We start from the raw sequence: 20,393 nt of genomic DNA, 5'->3' as shown, positions 1-20,393 counted from the left end.
TGTAGAGGTGAATGTAGTGAAAAGAACTGGTGAGGTATGAAGGTGAAAGAATAGGAGTGGCTCAGAGGAGAGGAGGTGATAAGTGACAGGAAGGAGGGAGAGCAGCGGTGTAACAAATCTGTAGGTAATACAGTTCTATATTTAAGAGATGAGGAATCATATACATTATTTATATTTGATGGATATTTGTCCTTGTCTTGTTTGTTGTTAACAGAATGTTTTGGCTGATATACCCTCCAGCCTTCATCAGGTGTCTTGGGGAAATTTCGAACCAAGACATCTGATGAAGGCTGGAGGGTATATCAGCCAAAATGTGTTAACAACAAACAAGATGAGGACAAATATCTGTCAAATGTAAATAATATAAATCTGTAGGTAGTTCAGAAAATATGTATATGATGTTGGATGAGAAAGGGGTGGGGGAAAGAGAGAGTGATGTACAGTGACAGAGATGGATAGAGTATAGGGGCAGGGGTGGGGGAGAGTGAAATAACATATACACACAAACACACATACATATACATACAAACACATACACATACACAAACATACATGATAGCTCAAACCAACACATAGACAGACAGACAGACACACACACATGCACATACATATACAAGTGTAGAAACTATGAGGATAGATTTAAGAAGTTTAATGTTAAATCATGCAAGAAACATGAAAATAAGACAAAAATAGAGAAAAAAAAACTAAAACACAGTTAAAAGAATTTTAAGTTAGTTAAAATATGTTTGTGAGATATTTTAACTTCTAAAAGCAAATTTGCTGCAGTTACCAGAAAGAATAAAACCCTCTCCTATGGTAAAAAGTGTAAAAACACCATATCTGCCCAGTGCTTCCCCCTATTGGATTCCCATTCAGCTGTTTCTGGCTCTTAGTCTTCCTCAATGGGAAATAATAAAGAGCGATAACCTTGAACAGATTTAAAGCTATAGCTTCAACTAAAAAAAACAGTTAACATCAGTGACTGAGTTGTACTATTTGACTGCCTGGTCAGGATAAATACAACAGCATCAGTGCCAAGCAGTGATTAGGAATAAACAAACAATTACTTAACATCAAATAAAATCAAATCAAAACAAATCAAAGTAGATGAACATCAATGGAATTTGTATCTTTGTGGTACCAGTGCCGGTGGCACACAAGAAAACCATCCGAACGTGGCCGTAGCCAGTACCGCATCGAATGGCCTCCGTGCTGTGGGCACGTAACAAACACCATCCGATCGTGGCCGTTCGCCAGCCTCATCTGGCACCTATGTCGGTGGCACATAAAAACACCATCCGAAGACCCGGCAAGACTAGTCAGGCCATAACCCGTGGCCCTTACCTGGGACGTAGTCAGTCCACCTGTGCTTACCTTCCTTCTTGTGACACTTGTGAAGACCTGTTGAGGCAAGTGAAAATCAAAACAAATCAAAATAGATGAACATCAATGGAATTTGTATCTTTGTGGTACCAGTGCCGGTGGCACGTGGCACACAAGAAAACCATCCGAACGTGGCCGTAGCCAGTACCGCATCGACTGGCCTCCGTGCTGTGGGCACGTAACAAACACCATCCGATCGTGGCTGTTTGCCAGCCTCATCTGGCACCTGTGTCGGTGGCACATAAAAACACCATCCGAGCGTGGCCGTCTGCCAGCCTCGTCTGGCACCTGTGTCGGTGGCACATAAAAAAACACCATCCGAGCGTGGCCGTTTGCCAGCCTCGTCTGGCACCTGTGTTGGTGGCACATAAAATCACCCACTACACTCTCGGAGTGGTTGGCGTTAGGAAGGGCATCCAGCTGTAGAAACACTGCCAGATCTGACTGGACTGGTGCAGCTTTCGGGCTCCCCAGACCCCAGTTGAACCGTCCAACCCATGCTAGCATGGAAAGCGGACGTTAAATGATGATGATGATGATGATGATGTTTGTGACATATTTTAACTTCTAAAGGCAAATTCACTGCAGTTCTCATGGAAAAAAATTCTTCTTCATCATTGTTGTGGTCTAAATTTTGCTTTTCTATGCTTGAAACCAGCACAGGTGCTATTTGCATGACACCGGTATCTGCCATAACTGCAGTTTTACTTGGTTTGATGGGTCTTCTTCTCAAGTACAACATAATGCCAAATGGATTCAGTCATTGCCTCCATCAGGCCCAACACTCGAAGCCCAGCATAATGCCAAATGGTCTTGGTCCTTGCCTCAGTGAAGCCCAATGCTCGAAGGGTGCTTTTATATGCCACTGGCATGGGTGCCATTTGCATGACTGCAATTTTACTTGGCTTGATGGGTCTTCTTTTTAAGCACAACATAGTACCAAAGGTCTTGGTCATTGTCTCTGTGAGGTCCAACATTTGAAAGGAGCTCAACCACTTTGCCTCTGTGAGGTTCAATGCTTGAAAGGTGCTTTTTACATACCTAACTCCTCTTTTCTGCTTATCCCTTGGCTAGATATACCTGTCACTTAGCTTTCCTTCTGGCTATCTGATACACAGCTCCCTGCTAACCCAACTCTTCCAGGCCTGTTTCTTTGCTCTAATGGCCCTATCTATGGCAACGTTCCACCACCACTTTACCCTATGTCTGGTTGGGATTTTGCACCATCCACAGATTTGGTCTGTGGCACTCAACAAGTTGTCCCACAAGAGTTCCCAGTTGCCCTCTGTCACAAGTTTGTAGCTCCTCCTCCCTTTTATCAAATTTCTCAACTGGGTTGTCCCTAAATCTCGGACCATGTGAAGGGTCTTTAAGCTTCCAAATCCTTCTTTTCCAGATTGGTCTGCTTCTTGGCATCCTTCTGGCCTGGAGTCTAAAGTTACTGATGACTAGTCTATGCTGGGGGATACATTCTTCACCAGGGAGGGTCTTTGTATTTAAGAGCAGCCATGCATCCTGTGGCCTGGTGAGAATGTAATTGATCTGGCTAGCATAGCCATCTGATTGGTAGGTTATCAAGTGGCTGGTTGGGTTCTTGAAGTTGGTGTTGCAGATCAATAGGTTATTTGCATCACAGAACTCCAGTAGCCTTGTTCCCTCTTCATTTCAGGAATCAATTCCATGACCCCTATGTACATCATGGAAAATACTTGACCGCCATCTGACATACCCATTGAAACCCCCTGCCATGAAGATGAGATCCTTGTCATTTGTCTTAGAGGTAGCCTGCAGAAGAATATCATAAAGATAGTCCTGCTGTTCAATCGATAGACCCACTTGTGGGACATAGGCAGAGATAATTGATGCTATGGTATTCTGCAAGACTAGCCTGAGCTTAAGCACTCTATTGCTCACTCTGACTTCCTCTAGTACCTTATCCACTTATTTCTCTGCAAGAAATATGCTCATACCACCATCCCCATCACTATATTGGGCAGAATTTGTTGAAGCAGATCTTCTAAAACTGGATGCCTTTCCTGTTGTCAACCCTGACCTGTTTCCAAGAAAGGTAATATTCTCCATGCCAAACAGGTTTCCACGGAAGATTGGAAACAAAGAGCAGTTGACTAATAGTGACATTTGTATTCAAATATTACATGAAATGAAGGGATGGAGACAGTAACACACACACACACATATATAAACAACAAGCTTCTTTCAGTTTCTGTCTACAAAATCCATTCATAAGGCTTTGGTTCGCCTGGGGCTATAGTAGAAGGCATCTGCCTTACATACCATGCAGTGTGACTGAACCCAAGAACATGTGATTGGGAAACAAACTTCTTATCACACAACCATGCCTGCCCCTATTACTGCTTAGTATTAACTATTAACAGATGTACTCTGGTGACAGTGTATGAAAGGGTAGCTAGACTATATGGTAACTATTACTACTCATCATCGTCTAATGTCCGTTCTCCATGCTAGCATGGGTTGGACGGTTCGACCGGGATCTGGGAAGCCAGAAGGCTGCACCAGGCTTCAGTCTGATCTGGCAGTGTTTCTACAGCTGGATGCCCTTCCTAACGCCAACCACTCCGTGAGTGTAGTGGGTGCTTTTTACGTGCCACCGGCACAGGAGCTAGGTGAGGCTGGCAACGGCCACGATCAGATTGGTGCTTTTTACGTGCCACCGGCACAGAACAACTAACAAATATAACCTGGTGATTATGTGGAGTATTAGGAGATAACAGAGTTTAAAATAATTGCTATGGCCGGTAGAACAGTGACAGGTAACAGTGATTGGTAATGGATGGATGCTGTGAAGAGCTATGAACTATACAACATTAGCAGATTCATTCATGCATATTGCAACATAACAAAAAGTAAATGTATTACTTACAGGTAATATAGCAATTGGTCCAGAAGGTAAGAAACGTTGCCAAGCAACATTGTTTTCTGTTGGCTGCAATATATGAAACAGAATATATATCTGTTATAGTGTTTTACACACACACACACATTTTAACATTTCACTTAGGCATTGCGAGACTAGTAGCCTGGTGTAGAACCCAACATACTTATGCTTCAAAATGAAGTGTTTGTTAAGTACGGAGTGATAAAAAGAAAATGAGATGACAAAGGAATAAATGATTATCTTATGAACTTCATTAGCTTACAGCTGTATTTGTTATTTGAGGTTCTGATGAAGCTACTCAGGCATTCAAGGTGAGAAGGTATCCTCAAATTAGAGACCTGCACCAAATACTTGCAACAGAGTGGAGTCCACTAGAGGTACCTAAGATGCCACGTGGTGGCGTTAAATTGGGTAAAAGAACAAGTCAGCCACCCAACTAGACCACATCAACTCAGAATGAAAAGAGCTGGAACAAATACCACAAGGTATCTGATCCTACATTCTTACAGTTCCGCAATCTTGGATTGATACTTTTTTTTTATTGACCCGGAAAGGATGAAAGGCCGTAATACAGTTTATTTGATACTCCAACAATTCTACCAATTTGCAGCTTTACAACTGATGTTAATTGAAAATATTGCAGAATGTATAGAGAATTATGTAAATATGGGGAAAGGATATAGTTATTACTGTTGTTTTGTAGCCCCAAATCAGCTCTGATCAGATAAAATTCTGGAGTGCAGGTTACAAGTCAAATAAGGTGCAACACATTGATATAAAATTCCACATACAATGCGCCCCCATCACCACCTTCTGGCCGAGAACTATACTGCATACTACAATGTGCTGTGAGGAATTATATGAGGTGTAGAGTGATTATCTGGATAGATAGCAGTTCTAATCTCAGGTTGTTCAGATGTAATACTGAGAAGAGAAACTTGTCTGAGATTTGAAATTTATCAGATCCTTACAAAATAAAATTCTAGTAAAATTTAAATTTATGAAATGGAAAAAAAGAATTCATGACCATCTCTGTAACAACAGCTGACTGCTACTACTTCGACAGCCACTGCTACCACCTCCTCCATTGTCAGTATCACTATAACCATGACCACTGCCACCATAAATAACCCCGCCCTAATTTTTTCACATCCTTTTACCTCTACTGACAACTGAAATGAATGCAGTAGAGTACACCTATATAGAATAACAGATCTCAAGTTTTGGCACAAGGCTAGCAATTTCGTGGGGAGGGATAAGTTGATTACATCAGCCCTTGTGCTCAACTGGTACTTATTTTACTGATCCTGAAAGGATGAAAGGCTAAGTTGATTTTGGCAGAATTTGAACTTAAACCTAAAGACAGAGGTAATGCCACTAAGCATTTAGTCAAGCATTCTAACGATTCTGCCAGTATACATCTACACTACAACCTGGAAGTGTACAATATCTGTACACAAGAAATGCTAAGTGTATACTATCCCTACACAATATTGAGGTGTGCAGTACATCTGTACACAATAATAAGAATGTGTACAGTACAATACAATTAGTACACTACAAATGGAAGGTATACAGAATCTCTACACAATATCTGCTAGGTGCACACTATTTCTAACACAGCAACCATCATATATATGTACACATAACTAGGTGTATGGTACAGAATAACTATGCACAGTAATAAGGATACATATATATACAACACAGTCTGTACACGACATCTTCATCTTATGTTCTCTGTGACTACCAACAGTGTCAGGTCTCTTCCACAGACCTCATCAATTATGTCTCTATTGTAATTAACCAAACAAACGTTACTATTGATAACAATTCAAAAATCCACAATAAAATCAAAGTGAAATAAAAAGAATAATAAAGTTAACCTCTGACAGAGATAGAGTTGCAACTACACCAGCCTGGTTATAGTCCCATTTTACAGAGGGGAAGTTGCAGCTTTTGCGTACAACTGAGTTGCTGCCATCAGCTCCAATCTGTAGAAAGAAAGGGAATAAAAATAAATGAAATAAAACATAAATATAAATGAAGTGATTCCAGATGTACTGTGTGAGATGTAAGTATTGGACTTATTGGCATGGTGCTAAATAGATGAGAGCTCGATTTGTATTGTGTTCTTGTTTTATATTTCAATATGTTGGTTTGTAAATCTGAATTAAAACAACAACAAGGTTTAGGTCAGTTTGATTTCTGATCATATTGCCTATCTTAATCTTTGATACATACACCTTTGGTGGCGTGGCAGATAAGAATGTTAATACTATTAGCTTAAAGTAAGTGTTCTTTGTACAAATTCAGTGAGATATGTACATGTCCAAAGAGACGTACATAAACATAATACAAATTGATTGAAACATAGTGTAAATGTTAAAAGTGGCTCAAAGACGGGGATTTTAGATGTTTAATGAATAGTGGTGGTGGTGGTTGGTATAAATACAAAACAGTTATAGCCACTGCCACTTACCAAAAGGTTTGTATGCAGAACTTTTCCATTGTTCAAAGTGATACTGACTAATGATTTTGATGCTGAATCAGTTGATGGTTCAGGGAGCTCTATTTTGGTAGCTTTGGTTTCATACAATACTTCGACTCTCTCGCTCACCTCTTCCAGTTTTGTCCGCAGAGCTTCTAGAAGGACATCATTCTCAACAACAAAAGCAAGTTCATCAGAGAGGTCAGGCTGGTTAAAGGTCAAGAAGGAGTCAGAACAAGATTCCCAGATCTGGAAGAGAATAAAAATGTTTGCTGTCATTAATAATGTTTTTAATTAATAATGTCAACAATGGCTGACAGTATTATGATTTAGGATATTCTTAGTTATTTTTAATTGTTAAATTAGAGGAGGAAGAGCAATACCAATGATCTTTTCCAGAGTCTTCGAGACTGGTAGGTGGGCAAGGAGGAAGTTATTCTCTGACTGGAAACCTGGTCTAAATCATTGTGACAGAGTAGACTTTAGACTCTGCTAAAGATGGTCACCTAAGAGTCAATGGTGGTATTAAAGTAGGCAAAGAATTAATTCTACAATCCAAAACCAGGAACAATCTTTCTGATGAGTTTCCACACAGTTTCTTATTTCTTTATTGCCCACAAGGAGCTAAACATAAAGGTGACAAACAAGGACAGACAAAGGGATTAAGTCGATTACATCAACCCCCAGTGCGTAACTGGTACTTATCTAATCGACCCCGAAAGGATGAAAGGCAAAGTCGACCTCAGCGGAATTTGAACTCAGAATGTAGTGGCAGACGAAATATCACTAAGCATTTCGCCCGGCATGCTAATGTTTCTGCCAGCTCGCCGCACAGTTTCTGTCCACCAAATTTCACTCACAAGATTTTGTTCAACCTAAGATTACAGACAAAGACATTTGTGCTAAGTGCTGTATAAGCAGGATTGAATCCAAAGCTATGTAATTACACAGCAATCTTCTCAACCACACATCTATGCCTGCTCCTATTGTTGATTCATCTTACATCTCATTATTTTTCTGTTCTCAAAGTAGTGTTTTAGTTACTGAGCTGAAGATGGTGACAACAGTGGAGATGGTATAAGTGGCAATGATGATGACAGACACAATGAGAGTGCCTATGACAATGATGATGATGATGGTAATGAAAATGATTTTAATGAAAATTATGATAATGGGGAGAGTGATGATAATGAAGGTAACAAAAATGGAATTATAAACAAAAACAATTTTAGTATGCTGCATTCTCTACATAACATACATTGCTATCCAATCTTTGTATAGTTCTTTCTGGTTTCTTACTACTGACATAGCTCATAAATACACGCATACACAAATATATACATGTGTGTGTATGTTCCAGGGCTGTCTTAAGGCCATGGTGGAAGCTGAAGACACCTTCTTTGAGTAAAGTGCTATTTCCATGCTGTAATCTAGTGGATATTTTTTTATGTTTTAAAATACTTATATTTTTGGATGGGTTATTGAGTTTGCTTTTCCTTTTATGCAGTTGTCAAATTTAGCCTGAACACCCTGTTATATCTATGTATGTGTATATATACATATATCTACACACAAACACAATCCAAATAATAAAACAAAGAAATTCCTTAACACATCTTTAATGATTCATTACATTTTTTTCTGTACCAAATCTGCTAGCAATGCCAGCTTCTGCAAAAATTCAAAGAGGAAATTTATGTAATGTTTGCAGTTTTAGACATTAGAGTGGCACTTCATCAGACTTGAATCTATGGCACCCTTACACTGTACATCTTCCAGACATTGTTTTTTTGTTTATATGAGGAGATGTACCAGGTGTAAGCTATGGATGCATAAGAGGTGCAGCAATATCAAAGAAAGGTTAACTGGGAAGATAGTTTTTGTGTGGCAGATGTACAAGGGCAATAAACACCAAAGATGCACAGAAAACAAATTCCATCACATGCAAGGGGGAAAAACTAGTAGTAGTAGATAGCCTCTGTTACCTAGGTGCCCAAGTCAGCAGCAGGGGTGGATGCTCTGAGAGCATAGCTGTTAGAATAAGAATAGCCTGGGCAAAGTTCAGAGAGCTCTTACCTCTGCTGGTAATAAAGAACCTCTCGCTCAGAACAGCCATGTTACATGGCAGTGAACCATGGGCTGTAACTGCTGAGGATATGTGTAGGCTTGTAAGAAATGAGGCTAGTAGGCTCTGATGGATGTGTAATATCAGTGTGCATATATGAGTGTAAGCATCCTGAGAGAAAAGTTGGATATAAGAAGCATCAGATGTGGTGTGCAAGAGAGATGACTGTACTGTTATGGTCATGTGTTGCGTATGGATGAGGACAGCTGTGTGAAGAAGTGTCACATCCTAACAGTGGAAGGAACCTATGAAAGAGGTAGACCCAAGAAGGCATGAGATGAGCTGGTGAACATCGGGCCTCACGGAGGCAATGACATGTGGCTGAGACCTCTGGAGATTTGCTGTCCTTGAGAAGACCCAGCAAGCCAAGTGAGATCATAGCCATGGCTGATGCCAGAGATACATAACTGGCCTGTTTAAAAGTACCCTTCAATCGTTGGGCAATATGCTATGCTTAAGAAGACCTGTTGAGTCAAGTGAAATTATAGTTGTGGTCAATGCCAATGCTGCTTGACAGGCACCTGTGCTGGTGGCACGTAAAAAAGCATCATTTGAGTGTGGCCGGTGGCACATAAATAGCACCATTCAAGCGTGGTTGATGCCAGTGCTGCCTGACTGGCTCTCATGTTGGTGGCATGTAAACAGCACCATTTGAGTGTGGTCAATGCCAGTGCTGTCCGACTGGCCACTGTGCTGATGGCACGTAAAAAGCACCCACTACGCTCTTGGAGTGGTTGGCATTAGGAAGGACATCCAGCTGTAGAAACCTTGCCAGATTAGATTGGAGCCTGGTGCAGCCTCAGTCAAACCATTGAACCCATGCCAGCATGGAAAGCGGACATTACGTGATGATGATGATGTACGCATACACACACTAAATATAAATATACATACGAGGTCTGATCAATAAGTTGCCATAGTAATGAAGCTGAAGTATGCAGAGTAAAGCCGCTTGGCACAAATTGACCTTGCACTCTGCTGTGCATGTGCACAAAGTTTTAACATTCTAGCTCACTTCTGCTGTTTAAAGCAGTGCTTGGAAGAAACGTGTGTAGCTTGTGATTGACGCATTGACCATAACAGCGAAAGTTGAGATGGTAATACCTTCTCAGGGGCCTACGCAAAGTTGCAGAAAGTGTATGGAGAGGAGTGTATGAGCTGTACACGAGTGTACGAGTAGTTCAGACGTTTTAAAGATGGCCGGAAAAGGTCGAACTTGACAAACGTTCTGGGAGATCCGCAACCAGCAGAACTGATAAAAACCTTGCAGATGTGCATGCAGCTACGAGGGGAAGTTGTAGAATTACCATCTGTGAGTTATCAAAAGATGTGCAAATTAGTTACAGTTCTGTTCTGTCCATTACCACAGAAGATTTGGGTATGAGACGCATGTCTGTCAAGTTTGTGCCAAAACTGCTTCAACTTACCAAAATGACATTCGAGTTTCAGTTGCGCAAGATCTCCTTGATTGTGTCAAGAATGATGAAAAGTTTTTGAAAACTTTGTGTAGGCTTCTGAGCAGGTATCACTAAGCTTTTGGCAAAATTTGATGCGGATTCTCTGATCAACCTCCTTTGTCATGGTAAATGCAATGATCACACACTACACACATTCCTTCCAAACACTGCTGAAGTGAGCTAGAATGTTAAAACTTAGTGCACATGTACAGTAGAGTTCAAGGTCAATCTCTGCCAGGCAGCTTCACTCTGCATGTTTTAGCTTTGTTACTATAGCAAGTCCAGATGCTTAGTGACCAAATCATGTATATATATATATAATATATATATATATATATATATATATATATATATATATACTAAATATATATATATATATATTCTCTTTTACTTGTTTCAGTCATTTGACTGTAGCCATGCTAGAGCACTGCCTTTAGTCGAGCAAATCGACCCCAGGACTTATTCTTTGTAAGCCAGGTACTTATTCTATTGGTCTCCTTTGCTGAACCGCTAAGTTACGGGGACGTAAACACACCAGCATCGGTTGTCAAGCGATGTTGGGGGGACAAACAAAGACACACAAACATATACACACACACACATACATATCTATATACAACAGGCTTCTTTCAGTTTCCATCTACCAAATACACTCACAAGGCTTTGGTCAGCCCGAGGCTATAGTAGAAGACACTTGCCCAAGGTGTGACGCAGTGGGACTGAACCTGGAACTGTGTGGTTTGTAAGCAAGCTACTTACCACACAGCCACTCCTACGCCTATTTATCTGGCACCTGTGCAGGTGGCACGTAAAAAACACCCACTACACTCGCGGAGTGGTTGGCGTTAGGAAGGGCATCCAGCCGTAGAAACACTGCCAGATCTGACTGAGCCTGACGAAGCCTTCCAGCTTCACAGACCCCAGTTGACCCGTCCAACCCATGCTAGCATGGAAAGCGGACGTTAAATGATGATGATGATGATGATGATGATATATATATATTTATATGTAAATAATACACATACACATAAAATATATGTATATTTAATACATATCATCATCATCATCAAACATCTATTTTACATGTTGGCATGCGTTGGATGGCTTGGCAAGAACTGGCAAGGCCAGGGGCCACATTGGGTTCCATAGTTGGCTTGGTTTCTATGGATAGATACCCTTCCTAACACCAACCATTTTACAAGAGTGTACTAGGTGCTTTTTATGTGACACCAGCACCAACAAAATCATTAGCATTCAAAACAAAATGCTCAATGTGCATTCTTTTCAGTTTTTACTTGTTTAATTTTTTTCCTCAGCAGTAGGAGCTGGTTTCTAACAAAGATAAAATGCCTCGCCATGGGAATGTAGGTAACAAAAACAATGTCACATTTTTACTGTTCCACTTATAGATTGTATTTGTAATGTGCGAGTTAGTTGGTTGATTTCTTTTTCTGAAAACTCTAGCTTACCTACATTGTTACTTAGGCATTTCCTCACAAAACCAGCCGTCCCATTATTTGGTATAAATGTGAATTTATAAACTGGATATTGGAGCTAGAGGTGTTGAAGCAGTTGTCTATAGTTATCCTCTTCCTCCTTGATTTTCAAAGAGATATTCACATCAGCAAAACAGCTGACCTTTATTTATTATCACTATTATTAATGTTGTTATCATCATTTCCTTTCAATTCCTGAATTTAAATTTGTTACCCAAAAGAAATGTAAATAAGCTTACTTGCATTCTTTTTACAGGCTGACAGCGCATCTGAAGGACTTTATCCCAAGCACCAAAACCTGAAATTGAATAAATAAATAAATATATATATGGAAGATGGAACATTATCTTCATGTATTAGTATGTCTTGTTAATGTTGTATAATTTCAAATTTTCCACTGGACTCCGTGTTCTAACTTGTGAAGCTTTATTACCTTGCATCTTACTGTGTGAGTTAATAAATTATCGTGTGAATTATTAATTCAATAAGTCTTATATTATGTTGATGTTTTATATTTTGTACTTATATATATGAGAATTTTTGAACATTTTTAAATACCTACGAGTTTTTATATTATATCATATTGACATTTTATATCTATTTTTATATCTATTTATGTATTTATATATTGATAATGCCAACCTATTTTGAAGTATAAATATTTTTAAATATTTGCGCATTTTTAAATATTAAATATTTATATGTTTATATACTTGTATGTTTTAATAGTGTATTATCTGGAACTTTATATTGATTTATTAAGGTCCAATGAAAGTACACATATATATTGAATATTCTATTGGATAATAGGTTATGTTCCTCTAGTTTTCCGCTAGTATTACCGCCATTGAAATTATATATATATATATAATATATATATATATACAGAAAATAAAAAAATTATAGGTCTGTATTTCAGAATCTTGAGAATAGTTTGGGCCATATTGTGGCACTCTCTTCGTTGCGACAACGAGGGTTCCAGTTGATCCGATCAATGGAATGGCCTGCACATGAAATTAACATGCGAGCACTCCAGAGACATGTGTACTCAGGGAGATTCAGCGCGACACAGAGTGTGACAAGGCTGACCTTTGAAATACAGGTACAACAGAAATATGAAGAAAGAGTGAGAGAAAGTTGTGATGAAAGAGTACAGGGGGTGGTTTGCCACCACACCCTGCTGGAGCCTCGTGAAGCTTCAGGTGTTTTTGCTCAATAAACACAACACCTGGTCTGAGAATTGAAACCACAATCCTTTGACTGCGAGTCCAATGCCCTAACCACTGGGCCATTGCACCTCCACATCGGCCATATAGATCAGTACTAAAACAAGAATGGTACAGTAAGTAAATTCAGTGAAAAACTTAGTTTTCAGACTTGTGTCGGCAAGGGCTCTATTTTGTATGGCATGACCGAATGGAAGTACTTTGAAAAATCATAGGTAAACTCTAATTGAAGAAATTGTGTGAGGAGTAAATCGTTATGTATTTATTTGTTTCTATTTGCTGTGTTTTTTTTTTTTTTAGTAGTGGTTTAAGGTACACTTGCAAAGAGAAAGTGGGAGAAATTAGGGTGATAGCGTGAGTGAAGCAGATCGCTCTGTTTTTGTGTGTGTGCGTGTGCTGTAGCCCACACTAAGAAAAGCACTTGACTTACACACCACAATGTGAGTTTTCTCTAAATTTTGCTTAATTGGGGTTGAAATTTTAAAAACCGGACCTGGCACGACCCGATGCATTTTACTCTTAAAAATGCTAGGTAAATTGTAATTGAAGAAACCCTATATTGTAGATTTCTATAAGAGACAAAGGGCGGCAGATAAAATCTGCCTTTTATAATAAGAGATTGAATTATATTTTATTCCTAACTATTATGATTGACTAATTATCAAACTGAATAATTTATCGTAAGTAATCTACCTGGCTGCAAATATTTATACATTAGTCTGAATAAGAAATATACAAAAATGAAATACATGGAATTATAAATTATATATGCAATTAATATTCACTACAAAAGAGAGATACTGTGCAGAGCTTGAAAGTAGATAGAATATTGTAGCATAAACTTACTGTTGAACAGTGATACTGTACTTAAATTGACAGTGCTGACACGATTTTTATACATCTCAGAAAGTTCAAATTTTTTTTTCGGAGCAGCTTCCAGTAATGTTATGGATTTTCCTTCAAACATGGGATTAAAACCTGTGGAAATATAACAAAAAATGTAATATATATATATATTTCACTTGGGCATTGTGGGACTAATAACCTGATGTAGAACTCAATATACATATGCTTCAGAATGAAGCGTTAGTTGAGTACAAAGCAGTAATAAGACAATGAGATGACAAAGGAATAAATGATTATCGTATGAACTTCAATAGCTTGCAGCTGTTTCTGCTATAAGATACAGTGGACTTATTGTTGAGTGCTTGAGTAACACCTTATAGCTTCAACAGAGCCTTGTTCATATTCAAGATTCTGATGAAGCTATAAGGTGTTTCTAATGCATTCAATAATAAGTCCACTGCATCTTATAGCAGAAATAGCTGCAAGCTATTGAAGTTCATACAATAATCGTTTATTCCTTTGTCATCTCATTGTCTTATTACTGCTCTGTACTTAACTAACACTTCATTCATTCTTCTGTATATATACATACATACATATATATATATACAGACAGGCATTTGTTGCCACTTTTACGTGGCTGTTCCATGCAGAACAATGTTCAGCTGTGTCTGTGAATCAAGTTACATATGCACACATAAATAATAAAACAATAACAATTAAGGATCTTTTCTATTGCAGTGAATTTTCTATTTTTTTAATCTTATTCTCATTGTTTTGAAATTTGGTGAACTGATGTAGCTTTGTAAGCGAATTATGAAAATGAAATTCCCTTTTGCCATAAATTAATAAATAAAAAAGTTAATAGCATTTTAAAGTTTGTAAATTTTGGGTAATTTTAACCAATTGAAAGCCACCTCTTTTCATAGTAACAAGTCAAGTTGTAGTCTGCTTAAAACTACCACCATGTGTATTTTCTTTGATGAGTGTCTATTTTCTGATCTTCCATTTTTGAATTTTTGCCACAAAAACTGTAATAATTGTTTACATGAACTGAACTATTACTACAATACAATGTACTGCTGATTTTTTAAAAAAAATTTGTAAACTTTTGCAAAAAGATTTCATTGAAGATTTTTCCTTTTTAAATTTATACTAACCCTAAACCTTATCTCTAACCCCTAACTCCAAATTTTAACCCTAAACCCTAACACACAGTTTGTTTGCTTTGTAATATTTCGCAAAAAAATCTCGAGGATTTTTCCCTTTTTAAATTAACATGCCTGCTTGACCATTTGACATGAATTTACTCATTAAAAACCTATAGAACTTCAAAACTTCCTGCAACTTTTGTCATGTTTTGCTTTCAATTTATTTAATAAAAATTCATCGTAATGTTTTTGCTTTCATGTTGTGTTAGACAACATCACGTAGGACATGCCAGCATCCACATCTTGTTTTCTGATTAAGTAAAAAAATTGATAAAACTTTAAACCTATGTAATATTTTTCTAAAAATTTTCTCGAACAAGTGAAGAACAAAATCAGATCGGTGTGAAAAATTCATCAATATAACAAACTTGAAAATTTTCATTTTATTTTAAAATTTCAAAAACTGTTGACAGCAACAGACATGATCTGCCACTTTGTTTCCTTATACCTTAAGAAAAATGTATATTCTTCCATGAATTCACTGAAGCTCCGGCGTCTGGCGATGGACTTGGTAAACACACACAAAGTTATCAACCACCTCACCAACAACAACACTGAACACCTTTTTGATCTCCATGTGTCCAATACACGTGGACATGCCTACAAAATCAGAAAACAACACAGCTCCCATGACTTTCAGAAACATTTTTTCACGCTCAGAGTTGCTGAAGCATGGAACAAACTGCCTGCATCAGTTGTTGACTGCCATGACACTGCATCCTTTAAAGCCCTCATGCTTTCCGAAATCCGTCGAAACTACACCTGATTATACATACACTTTAGCTGAGTTGTAGTGCACCTGAGCACTGTACACAATGTTTTATTATTATTATTATTATTATTAATATTTCTACAAATGGTGTAGATTCCAAGTATACCAGAGTTTGTTGTGAATTTTTTTCCCTGAAGCTTAGAAGAGAAATTTCAGAAAATTTATGTGTCAGCTTTGTTTCCTCCTAACTTTCAGAAAAATAAGTATATTTATATGAAATTTTCTACAACTATCTTTCAGAGTGTACAGATTATGATTATATTAGATTTCAATGTGAAGAAAATAGCTGTTGGTCGTGCACACATACATACTGACACTCATGACACATCTACAAAATGAAACTTATAATTTCTAAAAAAAAAAGAAAGTTGTGATGCGTGTCAGTATGTGTGCACACCATTTTTTCCCTCTTTTTTTTTTTTCCACATTAATTCTGGTATAATCTGAATCCATATACTCCGAAAGATATTTACTGAAAATTTCGTTAAAAAAAAAAAATACCCATTTTTCTGAAAGTTATGAAGAAACAAAACCGACTCGTATGAATTTTCCGAAACTCCACTATCACCCCTGGCAAAAGTTTTTCGCAACAAATTCCGATATCAATGGAATCTTCACCATTTGAAGCGTATCTGTAAAGAATTTAATCTAAAGAATATCCATTTTTCTGAAAATTATGAGGAAATAAAGTGTGTGGATGTGGAGGGGGCACAATTAACAAGAGATTTGATAACAAAATTTTCAGAGGTAAACAAGGAACCCTACGATCCTGGGTCACCCTGACTGTCAAGGACATAACAGGGAGGCGCTTCTTTTGTATCCAACCACCAGGTGTAAGCTCAACGCGTGCCCACTCAGTCGTGTCATCCTTTCCACCTTTACTGACCGTTCAACAAACATACTCATAATAGATAACGTTAATAAACATCATGGTGCGGGAGATTAGTAAATTTACCTAAACTACAAGCCATCGCTGTGCCTACCATTCCTCCACCGGATATAACAACATGTCTCGGCTCCACAGATGAACACATCGACCGAACAAACATGCGAGTTGTGAAACCATGCCTGTTTCGTAATTTCCTCAGCCAGGACGACCTGTCAGGGAGAGTTTTCACGAAAGAATATGTTAATAACTTTGAAGCCGACATTACCAGATGCCACAGTAAACACGCAGTGAATGAAGGGATTTAACTCCTTATAACTGTAAAAATAAAAAAGATGGATTTAACTCCCTTGTTATATTAATACGCTTCACAAACTCACATTCTTCCCCATAACGATTGATTATCAGTTTCAAAAACATGGAATATTTTTATAGTAATTATAATAGTTATTTTTAAAAACCTGGTTATACTTTAAAAATTAATCATTATACTATATATTACATTAGTTAAATAATATACTCCACATTTTGTGATAGTGTACACACATACTCACATTCATACATTCTATTCTATTTTTATTACATTGTTACATATCAAATTGTATTTCTTATATATATATATATATATATATATATATATATATAATATATATATATATATATATATATATATATATATATATATATATATATATATGTATATATGTGTGTATATATATATATATATACACCCTATGCTGGGTATATTGTTATATTTCATATAGTTTGAAAGTTATTAGTATACCTACATATTATATACATACACAGCTGTAACTATTAAAACGTTCGCAATATTTACATTTTATTCCATACTTAAATAAGAACGATAGATAACTATTTTTAATGTTGTTATTATTATATTTTATTTTATAATTTTTTCCCGGTGGCGTTTCATCAGTCAAAGTCAATACTTCGAACGTTCAGTTTACGTCATTAATGCCATGAGAAAGGCATCAGTGTCACAACCTCCTGTCTCCAAGACCTGTTACAATTTTTCTTCAGCGCTATAAAACTGCGATTGCCGTCTATAAGCTATTATTTTGATCAAACTCTAGAGATAAATTGTGAGAAATTAATATTTTATTGTGATTTCAACAAGTCGTATGGAGTTGGAGTTATTTCGTATTTTTACTTCGATCAGAGAAATCTGTTTGCTTTAGAGTTTTGCTCAGTAAAATAATTCGAAAGGCTAAAAGCTCGATAAAATAGACCACTAGAAATTGTGTGTAGCTAGCTAGATAGTTAGACATGTATGTACCTGCCTCGGTATGTTAGTGTGATTTAAGTGTGTTTGCTCTACCCTGCTGTAAGCAGCTATGGCGTCCTTAGCAACGAAACGTGGGTGTCGAGATACGGGGTGTTCATGTTTGAAAGAGAAAACACCAACCTCCCCAACTACCACTTACCCAGTACACAAATACAGCAGTGAAATACCGAGGAATATAGAAGAAGAGCGAAGATTAATGAACAGAATATGTCAAACGAATTCATTATTAACGTCTGAGTTATTTTCAGAATGTCCTCATTGTAATAACAACAATCAAGATTTTTGTTATGAGTTTGTTCAAAAACTTGCGGAACTGCGAGAGTGCCATAAAAAGACCTTGAACTTCTGGCAAGATCTTTATGAAAAGAATTGTATCAATGAAAGAGCAGCTGTTAATAGAATGACCGAACATGTAAATGGAAAACGATCCAAAGATATTTATCCTGTTCATAAAATAAATGTAGATTTTAATGCTAATGAGCCATACGAAAACAATTGTACAGTTCATGAGAAAGATTCCTGCAAAAATATCGACAGAAACCAGCAAATATTGGAAAATGTGAAAAAAAGAAATTATTTCAAAAGGAAAGCAAAGAGAAAAAAGAAGAAAAGCACTCAATCTATAAAAGATGATGGTTATGAATGTATTCCTTGTCGTGCCTTGAGTTGTGATGAATCACAATGGAATAATCAATTCTCAGAATTACCAGACTATATTGAGGACACTGAGGACAGTAATTTAGAATTAAATTCACCTGAATATTGTGAGCCGTTTACCAAAATGCAACCTGCAGTGCATCGCAGCTGTTCATTTATTGACAAATATCAGAACGAAAAGAATGACTGGCACCATGGAATTACAGTACCAAAACCTTTCAACATGACACTTCGAGAGGCAAACAAAAAAAAGAAAAAAAGTAAAACATTATTAGACTTTGAGAGAGAATGTGAAGAAAATAGGAGACAAGAAGAATGTGAATGTAAGAAATTATTCAAAGCTTCTCCTGTCCCTGCTCATGTGTATATGCCTCTTTATGATGAAATCACGAAGAAGAAGGACAGGCAGCGAAGCATATCACAGAAAAACCGAAAGGAATATCTAGAATCTCTTCAACAACCATTCTCTTTTGCAGGAAAGAACAACGAAAGAAATGTGAGACCATCTTCATGTATATCCTTTGTGGAATCAGAAAAAAAGAAGCATAAAAAACTCAAGGACAAGCCCATTTCTAGATGTACCCATTCTTTTGATAAAACAGCAACTGAACTAGAGCGAATGAGAAAATTAAATAAGATGCTGAGAGCTCAAGAACTTGGTGATGAATTACTTTCAACGCCGAAAGGGTTGGAAACAAGTCAGAAACTAAGGGAAGAAGTTATACATGACAATTTAAATGAGAAAAAGAATTCTTTCACACCAAGCATTCATAAATGTATTCCTGATTATGATGTCTTGCACAAACAATTTCAGAAAGAATTATCAAAGAAGAAGAAACTGAGAAAGAACACTGTTACCCAGCCTTTTTGTTTCCACACTGAAGACGTGGCACTGAAAAGATATATTGCTAAACAAGAGAAGAATATGTATGAAGGAAGCAAGAGTTACAATAATCTACCTGTCAGGCGAAGGAAATCATTCAGTAAGCTCTATAGCTCCCCTTAATTACTATTGTTTTCTTCTTTTTGTTGTTGTTTAGGGGCGGGGCAGGCCTACAGTTCATTTAAGAATTCTTGTAGTTGTTTCAATGTATGCCTTTCTCACATTGAACTTGTTTTTTTCTAGTGCTATTTACTAAGTTGCTCTTTATGACTCAATAGAGATACTACTACCACCACCACCACCACCACCACCACCACGACTGTTGATAGAATTTATATATATATGTACATTTAGAATATTTACTAATATTGCAGTTGTTAATCGTAGCAGTAGTAGTTGTAGTAGTCAAGAACTATAAAAGAGGATTTAACCACAACAGAGTGCCAAAATGGGTGCCTGAAAATAATGAGTTCATCTCTAAAAGAAAGACACCTCAAAAGTGTGTGTGTGTGTATATATATATATATATATAACATATATATATGTATATATATATATATATATATATATATTTGTTATAATTACGAGTATAATTATAATTAGGGTTAGGCAAAAAATTTGCTTCACCACACACCGAACTTTAGAAATAGCAGCCAGAGAACCTATATATATATATATATATCTTTTCAGGCCAAGTGAAATCAGTCATGGCTGGTGCCAGTTACACGTAGATGATA

General features: G+C 37.2%; 2 protein-coding genes across 3 annotated transcripts in view; one reads left to right on the top strand and one right to left on the bottom strand.

Moving 5' to 3' along the window:
• Positions 1-17,113, bottom strand: part of LOC115217341 (ubiquinone biosynthesis monooxygenase COQ6, mitochondrial) — a 46,051-nt gene extending 28,938 nt beyond the window's left edge. Inside the window, exons 1-6 of one of the 2 annotated variants that reach the window (XM_036507474.1) lie at positions 16,880-17,113; positions 13,942-14,073; positions 12,109-12,167; positions 6,783-7,040; positions 6,187-6,294; positions 4,286-4,348 (exon numbers count right to left, since the gene is read on the bottom strand). In XM_036507474.1, coding sequence (XP_036363367.1) covers positions 4,286-4,348; positions 6,187-6,294; positions 6,783-7,040; positions 12,109-12,167; positions 13,942-14,073; positions 16,880-17,075 — 816 coding nt within the window. In that variant the 5' untranslated portion in view covers positions 17,076-17,113. The remainder of the gene's footprint in view (positions 1-4,285; positions 4,349-6,186; positions 6,295-6,782; positions 7,041-12,108; positions 12,168-13,941; positions 14,074-16,879) is intronic. The other variant, XM_029787002.2, reaches the window with a different exon arrangement.
• A 556-nt stretch (positions 17,114-17,669) lies between these two features.
• Positions 17,670-20,393, top strand: part of LOC115217619 (protein FAM161B-like) — a 96,414-nt gene continuing 93,690 nt past the window's right edge. Inside the window, exon 1 of the mRNA XM_029787371.2 lies at positions 17,670-19,756. Coding sequence (XP_029643231.1) covers positions 18,166-19,756 — 1,591 coding nt within the window. The 5' untranslated portion in view covers positions 17,670-18,165. The remainder of the gene's footprint in view (positions 19,757-20,393) is intronic.

This window comes from Octopus sinensis, linkage group LG11, assembly GCF_006345805.1.
Source record: "Octopus sinensis linkage group LG11, ASM634580v1, whole genome shotgun sequence".
Classification (NCBI taxonomy): domain Eukaryota; kingdom Metazoa; phylum Mollusca; class Cephalopoda; order Octopoda; family Octopodidae; genus Octopus; species Octopus sinensis.
The sequence above is the reverse complement of the archived record's forward strand: the minus strand, read 5'-3'. Positions and strand labels throughout refer to the sequence as shown.